Raw genomic sequence first — 8,970 nt, forward strand, 5'->3', positions numbered from 1 at the left:
GTTATCTCAGAAGCGAGAGCACAGTGCCCAGTCTCACTGAAGACGAATGCTGCGAGATCGACGGCGAGATCGTGTGTGGAGAGGAGATGAAGCAGTTACTGCAGCCGATCTCGTTCTCTGGTGCTGCGAGTGTGTTCGTCGTGGTGGCAAAGCAACGCAAGAAACGCTGCCGTGCCAATGACAAGGAAGATGACGCTGTTAAGGACGACGAAGAGACTGAGACAGCAGAGGACGAACTGGACGAGGAAGACCAACCCACGCGACTGTACGTGGCCAATGTGGGCGACTGTCGAGCTGTTTTGTGCACTGCAGACGCCTTAGCAGTCGACATGACGACGGATCACAAGGCGTCGCTACCGGCTGAACAGGAGCGTATCGAGGCGTCAGGTGGCTTCGTGCACAACGGCCGACTGGACGGCATTCTGCAGATCTCCCGTGGCTTCGGTGACTTGGCGCACAAACAGGATGGCCACTTGGTGGTCACGCCAGATGTGGTGGAGCATCTCGTGAACCCGTCGGACCAGTTCTTGCTGCTTGCAAGTGACGGGCTCTTCGACGTGTTGACGTCGCAGCAAGCTGTCAACTTTGTGCTGCGTAAACTTCAGACCCATGGAGACGTCCAACTCGCAGCTCAGGAGCTGGTGCTCAAGGCGCAAGCTTACTTCGCACACGATAACATCAGTGTGGTCATTGTGGCGTTGAACCAGAAAGGTGACGCGTGAAATGAACAGCGGCTTCTATTGACTACGGAAGATCGGAGACCGACGAAGAAGCAGAAAACCCGGAGATCAAGCTCGAGATCCAAGAAATTATGAACAAGAAAACCCAGAAATATGAGTGGATTAAGACCAGCACTGAAGCCTGTTCACGTTGTTTGTCAAAGTCTTCCGATGGACGTGACGTACGTGTACGGCGCTGGCTGTGGCTTAAGTATACGTGTGAGTGTTTAGTTTACCTTGTCTATGGTGCATTACTGCTTGACCGAGGCTTCTTCCCACTGCTCGAAGCCGTCCCACGAGCGTAGTTCATCCTGTTCCTCCAGCACGTAGACAGGGGACGGGAAGTCGATCACCTGGTTGACGTTACACTCCGCTTCATCGTCCGTGGAGTCTGCACACGCAGCGTCAAGCTCGTCGATAGTCATAAGCGTCGTGGCATTATCAGGCCTTGCGTCCATTAGGGTCATTTCGTTAAGTAGGAACGGCACAGCACCGCCCCCAAACGTGCCCGGCGCGTCCCGGTACGGCTCACGCTCGAGCGTGAGGAACGTTCGTAACTGCACAGCGAAGCCCAGCGCCACAAGCGGACAGCGACGAGTAGATCGATTAGTAGCGAGTGTTAGCAGCCCCTGTAAGTACTTGAAGAAGAGTTCTGCACGTTGCTGCACAACTTTGGAGCGCTTGGAGCCCCATAGTCGTCGCTTCGGGAAGTATTTGGAGCTCAGTTTGTCCAGCGCCTCCATCATCGGCGCGCAATGCTGACAGTGCGCTTGTTTGTCGTCTACCGCAGCTCCTGGGTGGTTGCGTCGGTCGAATACCAACGCGAGGTCGTCTCGCAGCGTCCTGAAACCTGAATATCGTCTCGAGACGACCCATCTCTCTCCTACACCCGATACCATAGTGTCTTCGAGCACCAGTTCGTATTCCGTGTGAGTACCCGGTGACACCATGGACGTGTACTGCAGAATCGACGACTCTCGTGGCGTGACCGAGTGCAGCACGAAGCCTCCGAGGTGGTTAGCCAAGCTACGTGGTCGCTTTTTAAGAGACATAGAGGACGACGTGTTGGTGGACGTCGAGCGGGGACCCAGATGTGCGCGACAGCTACTGCTGGACTTGTTACTGACTTCACTACGACTGCGACTGAGGGACGGACAGCGCCGCATCGAGTCGAACACGACGCTCGAGCGTGCGCTGGGGCGTCGCTGGTCGTTGGCTACAGGCTCCTCTGTACTCCCGGAGTTGTGTAGACGCGAGTTCTCCGAGGAGGACGTGGACGAGGACGGCGAATCGAGGAAGAAGGACAGGACGGAATCCGAGACGGTTATGGGCATGGGCGGCAGCGGACGACGCCGCGGTTTGGCCACCTCTTTGTGGTCGTGCAGCTTGGGCTTGAGCGATTCCTCCATTTGCCTGCGAGTTGATGTATGGCGAGTCGAGAGTGACATGGGGGAACATGTGGTGCTGTGGACCGATCAGGGTGAAGATCCGTACAAATGCAGCCCATCTCGCCGAGATTCTCGGGTCAAAAGAGTGGGATGTTTATCTGTCAACAAGGTTCAGCCTTACATACATAGCCGTGTGAGCAGCGGTAGACGCTCACAATCGGAAAGCTGATTCGCCAGAGCAGAATGCTCTCTCTGTGCGAACAAGTACATACTATTAATACACAGTGTGTAGGCACTGAACATGCGACCTATAGAGCCATCATATTTACCTCTTGCAGCTCCTGGAGATGCAACTTGGCTCAGCAGTTTTACATGTATTAATCGAAGCAGCCGTTTTAAGAAATGAAAAGAATTCTAAAATAACGAATGACTTCCGAAAGTCTCTCTGCAGCCTGGAGGTGTTTGGCGAGATCCGATCGAGCGCTGGAGGCTGCGCTTTGTCTTAGGATTAACAACTCGCTTGCTTTGCCTGCAACTTGCAGGCTGCAAGTGCATGTAGCGGACAGTATTACAGTAATAGCGCCGAAAGCTCAACGCGATGAGGCTGATCTCTCCTGACCTGACCACGCTGAACTTCACGCTACACTCGTGCAGACAAGACACATTTTTTTCTTTTTCTTGAGCTGACTTCTCCCGAGGAAGTCAGCTAAAGAAAAAAAAATAAAGTGTTCCTCCTCCTCGTCTCGAAAATTCGAGTCGAGTTGACTGTTTTTGAGGCTATCCAAACACAAATAACGCTAGACCTAAAGTACTTCGTCATTTGAAATATGCGGCTGACTCAGGGTATTCTCGAATCTCGAGAATACAGTACATGCAGCCTTTGGCGTTGGCAAAAAGCGAGACTGGTTCTGGTGCCCACCAAGACTTTGGCGCGACTATCGATGTATTTTACAATTCTCGATCACAACGAGAGAGAGAGAAAAAAAATCATTTACAGATTACTAAATTACAGAAACATCTTTTTAAGTTGTAAATCAACGAAAACTAGACTCACTTTGGCTCGCTCGAGTAGCACCTGAACGATGTTGAAGAAGCTGATCACAGCAAATTCACCATCAACTTATTGACCTATAAACGACGCAACATCTGAAGAGGTCTAAATGCATCCTGGTCGGATACGCAGGATTCTCGTGTTCCTCCAAGTCGCCTGGTAGCTAGCGCTGTCATTAGTGCTCTCCATCCAGCCCACCATGTGGTCATTCAAGTTGCTACATGAGTCATATAACATGACTCATATTGTTGTTGATGCAGCTGGGTACCAATTACCTACTTGCACATGTATTGCCCACTTTTGATACCTTTCACGTCCGTCATATCCATGTAATCACTCCTTGTTGACTTGTCGTCCTACACCTTAAAGGAAGTTATTAGACTTTTCAGCAGCAATAACACTTCTAGCGCACTATTAACGGACACTTATCCAGATACCAGAAACTCAATAAGGTAGTTGCCAAGCAGTGGGCAGAATTTCAGTATCTTCGACCATAAAGACCGATTATTATGTCGAATAATGTCGCTGAAAGAAGACTCTTGGTTGCTCAGTTTGTCGCTCGTGTTCAGACAGGTCCGCCGACATTTTCCAATTCCAGCAGGGTAGGTTCATTGAGACCCCTCAGCTATCCTTATCAAAGCTGCGTTTAATTCCGCAGCTCCTGATCGCTTTCAGGTTTGCTCATGGAGGCAGTCGAAATCTTCTCGGGTGCTAACTGCGCTGGGACACCAGACGTGCTGGCCGTGTACAATGAGAACGCGTGTAGCGACATCAGCTTCGGCAACGACACGTACTATATAAGCCGATCATGTAACATCTCGGACAGGTTCGCACACACTGAACAAGTATTCGGAGACTTCACGTACGTGATCATGGAGACATATGACAACAAGAGCTGCACGTCATTTGGAGAAGCAGATACCTTCTTGGCGTCGGGAAGTTGCGAAATATCGTCCGGGCTCGGAGACCAGTCTGCCATTACGATTCTCTTCCCAAATGGATCTGCTGTAGTATCGCTTTATCCTAACAAAGCGTGTGGAGGCGAGCCTTCCTTGCACTTTGAGCTTAGCAAGACGGCACTATCCACGGGTTCTTGTCAACAAGATTTGTACAGATTTTACAGCAGTGAAAGTAGCTCTGGGTCAGGTTCGACCAGCTCTACAGAAAATTATAGCGGCAATTCCAGTAATTCTGAAGCGAAGGATCGACAGGTGGAAAGTAGTACGACTGGGTCTGATGACAGTTTGAAGGATTCCAGCATAAGTACCGGCGGGATCTTCGAAATCGTAGCCGGCAGCTTGGTGTTCATCCTACTCGTGTCGTTATTAGTCGCTCATCATCTTCGCAAAAAACACGAAGATGAAGTCGAAGAGCAGGATACTTTCACAGAGTTTCAATCACCCCGAATCGGCCAAAAAAATAACTCTTTGACTGCCCCAGGAACGCTAGATTCACATTTGGATGACGGCCAGAGGGGGTCACAAAAGCCGCTCAGTCTTGTTCGTTTATGGGACGATGAAGTCATCGCTACAGCTCGGATCTCTCGCGAGAAGATCGTCATTCAGCGTCACCTCTGTCGTGGCGGTGGTGGCGAGGTTTATTATGGACTTTTTAACCAGCAACAAGTCGCGATCAAGATGCTGCTGCCGGATATGCGCAAGAGCGTCAAACATGTGAACGCATTCTTGGCTGAGGTGAAGCTTATGGCAACTCTCGACCACCCCCGCATTGTTCAGTTTGTGGGCGTAGCATGGGACTCTCTGACCGATTTGTGTGTCGTCTCTGAGTTCATGGAAGGCGGCGACTTATGGGGATTGCTGACGAGGTATCAAAATGAGAACCACCCTACAGGTTTCGACCGTACCAAGGTGACCATCGCCTTACATGTCGCTCACGCTCTCACATACCTTCACTCGCTTGAAACCCCAGTGCTGCATCGAGATCTAAAATCCAAGAACGTCCTTCTCACCTCCAGTCTCGAAGCCAAGCTCACGGACTTTGGTATCTCCCGAGAACAAGCCGATAGAACCATGACGGCTGGTGTGGGGACGTCATTGTGGATGGCACCGGAGGTGATGTTAGGGGAGAGGTACGATGACAAGGCGGACACGTTTTCATTCGGCGTCTTGCTGTCCGAGTTGGATGTTCATGTTCTTCCATACTCACACGCCAAGGATAATTGGGAACGTTCAAATCGCGGATGCTGTTATCTTGCAAAAGGTTGCTCTAGGCACATTGCGGGTCGAATTCTCGTCAAGTCCGTTGGAGTCAATGGTAGATTTGGGCTTGTCGTGTGTGTCGCTGGACCCAAAACAGCGTCCAACCTCGGCCGAGGCCCTCCATCAGCTACACATAGTCTTATCGCAGGAGCTTTTAAAGCTGCCAGTCAACCTCACAAATACTGGACTAATCCACACTAAGGACTAATCATCAAAATAAAACCCGGTTAATTTTTAACAATTAAGCCGTAAAACGCTCTTTTAAACCTCGTGCCGGCACTGCGACATGATGAGGATGTGCCGTACATTTGAACCGCGCAATAGTGGCACTGTCAGACTGATACAGTTGTGGCCCCACTACTGACAGACTGTCAGTGACAGTTCCACGGTCTTGCATTACAATCAAGAGCGTTCGGTCCTTCAGACCCGCTCAAGCCGTCACGATGGAAGCCGTCGAGATTTTCTCGCGCGTCAACTGCGCTGGGACGCCAGACGTGCTGGCCATGTACAATGTGTCTGCGAGCTGCGCCGTGGACGCGTGCAGCGACATCAGCTTCGGCAACGACACGTACTTCATCAGTCGAGCGTGTAACGTCTCGGACAGGTTCGCACCCACCCAACAGGTATTCGGAGACTTCACGTACGTGATCATGGAGACATACGACAACAACAGCTGCTCCTCATTCGGGGAGGCAGATGTGTTTCTAGCGTCGGGAAGTTGCGAGATCGTGTCAGTATTGGTGCGATAGTTGGTATCGCAGCAGCAGCTCTGGTTGCTGTCTTAGCTGTCGCTCTGTTTATTCTTCGTCGTGTCCGTACGAAACGTGAGGCTGAAGTGGACAAGAACGACGCGTTTAACGAGTTTCAATCTCCTCACAACGGCCACAAGAGCGGGTCTTTGACAGCTCACGGATCACTGGAGACCGCGTCAGTACACGGCCACAGTGAATCTTCCAAACCTCTCGGTCTTGTAGGTTGATGGGACGATGAAGTCATCGCTACAGCTCGGATCCCTCGCGAGAAGGTCATCGTTCTTCAACCCATCAGCCGAGGGGGTGGTGGCGAGGTGTATCTAGGGCTTTTTAACCAGCAACAAGTCGCGATCAAGATGCTGCTGCCTGAAATGCGGAAGAGCGTCAAACATGTGAACGCATTCTTGACTGAGGTGAAGCTCATGGCGACTCTCGACAACTCGCGCATTGTTCAGTTTGTGGGCGTAGCATGGGACTCTTTGACCGATTTTTGTGTCGTCTCTGAGTTCATGGAAGGCGGCGACTTATGGGGATTGCTGACGAGGTATCAAAATGAGAACCACCCTACAGGTTTCGACCGTACCAAGGTGACCATCGCCCTACATGTCGCCCACGCTCTCACATACCTTCACTCGCTTGAGACCCCAGTGCTGCATCGAGATCTGAAATCCAAGAACGTCCTTCTCACCTCCAGTCTCGAAGCCAAGCTCACGGACTTTGGTATCTCCCGAGAACAAGCCGATAGAACCATGACGGCTGGTGTGGGGACGTCACTGTGGATGGCACCAGAGGTGATGTTAGGGGAGAGGTACGACGACAAGGCGGACATGTTCTCATTCGGCGTCTTGCTGTCCGAGTTGGATGTTCATGTTCTTCCATACTCACATGCAAAGGAGAGGTGGAATGATCAAGCGGCAGACACTTTGACCTTGCAAAAAATTGCTCTTGGGCAATTGCAAGTCGATTTTTCGTCGAGTTCGCTGCCGTCTATAGTGGATCTGGGCTTGTCTTGTGAGTCGCTGGACCCAAAGCAGCGTCCAGCCTCAGCTGAAGCTCTTTATCGACTACACACGACATTATCGCAGGACCTGTTGAACTCATAAGCAAATACTTTTTTTTTATTGTTGTTGAGAGCTTAAACTGGTGGATCCTACCGCTCCAAAGCGCCACCGCTATGTGTAAGCACAAAGTCGACGACACTACGGTACGAGGGCCTGGTTCACTGACCAGATTCTACATGTAGAACTTGGTAGTAGTACCCAGCTTGGCTTCTACTTGGAGACCTCCTTGATATAAGAGAGTTGCGATGCAGTACATGTATTCAGTGGATACTATCCACTGCGGCATCCGAGCGGGACAGACGTCTAGATCGTTCCTGCGACTTGTTCAGGTCCAAGCGCAGTTGACGACCCCAGGGAAAGTGTTGCCTTGACGGACGCTTAGAGTCAAGCCTTAGACCGCGTGCACTATACTTCTAAAAGTAGCCTGCTTTGGCAATTGTAACATCTCGAAACCCATAGAACTTGGCAAGTTACTTGCCGCGGAGGCCTTAGTACCGAAATCAGGGCAGAAAAGAGCATTGATACTGGGCTTACCGACTTCTCCAGCTCGATAGGCAAAGTCTTGCTGCTGATGACGACGAAATCATTGCGACGTCGCGGATTCCCCTCGTGATAAAGTACTAGTGCAACAACTGTAATACTACGTAGTACTTCGAAGGTTTTTGTCAAATTGATTTTTTTCAATATAATTGTTCCGCTTAGTACTTGTTGGTTTTGGTGACGATGTAGACGCGGACGGTCTGGTCCAAGCACGCCAAAGTGCAGAGACCCTCGCGATCCCGACTCCAGTCCATGCTTACAATCGGCTGTGTGGACAGTACACGCGAGTTGAGCAGCTCCACGGTGCCACAGACACCGTACAGTCTTCCGTCCGAGTCTTTCGCCGTTCTCGACAGCGGGTAGTGGCTAGAGACACAAGCAGGGTTAGATCCTACCCTTACAAATCAGTCGACACAGCACTAGGCACTTACTATTTGTACAGATTGAAGCCACCGTTGCCTCCGCCAGTCATGAACAAGTCACGGTTCTGCGGTAAGAAACGTCCCTGCCAGATCGTGGACTTGTGCGCCTTCTCCGTCATACAAGCGAAGCCTTGCTCCGGGTGGAATGTCCGCAGATCGTAGACACGGAACTTGGACTCGAGTGTCGTCACCAGCAGTTTGTTCATCTCAATGTCTTTGCGATCGAATTGCACATTGACGACGCCGTTCTGGCAGTTGGTCTCCCATCGCAGCGTGTTGGTGCGCAGGTCGAACATCTTGATGTCTCCGTTGTCGTAGCCTCCAACGACGCAGCGCTCCACGTCGTTGTAGGAGTTACCGAAGCAGACAGTCCAGCAGTCTCGTGCCGTGTCTTGCTCCTTAGGAGCCAGCGTCACCACCGGCTCAGGTACACGAACGTCCCAGACTCGGATGCAGCCATCTCGTCCTCCTGTGACGATCTCGGGCGCTCCACTGCCAATGTTCTGACCTCCACAGCCGTCTATGGCGTTCACAATGGACTTGTGTGCTTGAGCTGAATAAACGGGGACTTCAGCCCTCTCCAGGTCCCTGTGGTCACGCATTTTCGACGCTCATGAGCTCAATTCTGCAGCTTTTGAGCTCGACGTTTCTACTTACCAAACACTCATGACGCCGCCGTAGTCGCCTGTAGCCAAGTGTCGGTCTTCCAGTGCGGAAGACCCGAAAGTCCCGCATTTGATACCGTGCGTCTTCTCGTGCACTGCGTGTGTCTTGAGCTCGCCCTGGTTAAGACCGAAGATGGTGAGTGCTCCAGTGGA

At 51.4% G+C, this 8,970-nt stretch overlaps 4 protein-coding genes across 4 annotated transcripts; 2 read left to right on the forward strand and 2 right to left on the reverse strand.

Moving 5' to 3' along the window:
• Window positions 1-86: 86 nt before the first annotated feature.
• PITG_21987 (protein phosphatase 2C, putative) lies at window positions 87-821 on the forward strand (the record flags this gene model as incomplete). The annotated part of the gene is made up of 2 exons (XM_002999286.1): window positions 87-140; window positions 231-821. 2 exons carry the CDS (start codon window positions 87-89, stop codon window positions 720-722), a joined length of 546 nt encoding a protein of 181 aa, XP_002999332.1.
• A 2-nt stretch (window positions 822-823) lies between these two features.
• On the reverse strand, window positions 824-2,128 carry PITG_21988 (uncharacterized protein; the record flags this gene model as incomplete). The annotated part of the gene is made up of 1 exon (XM_002999287.1): window positions 824-2,128. The coding sequence occupies one exon, from the start codon at window positions 2,126-2,128 to the stop codon at window positions 971-973; it is 1,158 nt and encodes a 385-aa protein (XP_002999333.1).
• Window positions 2,129-3,841: 1,713 nt separating this feature from the next.
• PITG_21989 (protein kinase) lies at window positions 3,842-5,192 on the forward strand (the record flags this gene model as incomplete). The annotated part of the gene is made up of 3 exons (XM_002999288.1): window positions 3,842-4,289; window positions 4,530-5,086; window positions 5,142-5,192. The coding sequence occupies 3 exons, from the start codon at window positions 3,842-3,844 to the stop codon at window positions 5,190-5,192; spliced, it is 1,056 nt and encodes a 351-aa protein (XP_002999334.1).
• A 2,672-nt stretch (window positions 5,193-7,864) lies between these two features.
• PITG_21990 (WD domain-containing protein, putative) lies at window positions 7,865-8,820 on the reverse strand (the record flags this gene model as incomplete). The annotated part of the gene is made up of 3 exons (XM_002999289.1): window positions 7,865-8,096; window positions 8,162-8,740; window positions 8,810-8,820. 3 exons carry the CDS (start codon window positions 8,818-8,820, stop codon window positions 7,889-7,891), a joined length of 798 nt encoding a protein of 265 aa, XP_002999335.1.
• Between the last annotated feature and the right edge of the window lie 150 nt (window positions 8,821-8,970).

Source organism: Phytophthora infestans, genomic scaffold, assembly GCF_000142945.1.
Source record: "Phytophthora infestans T30-4 supercont1.797 genomic scaffold, whole genome shotgun sequence".
Lineage (NCBI taxonomy): Eukaryota > Oomycota > Peronosporomycetes > Peronosporales > Peronosporaceae > Phytophthora > Phytophthora infestans.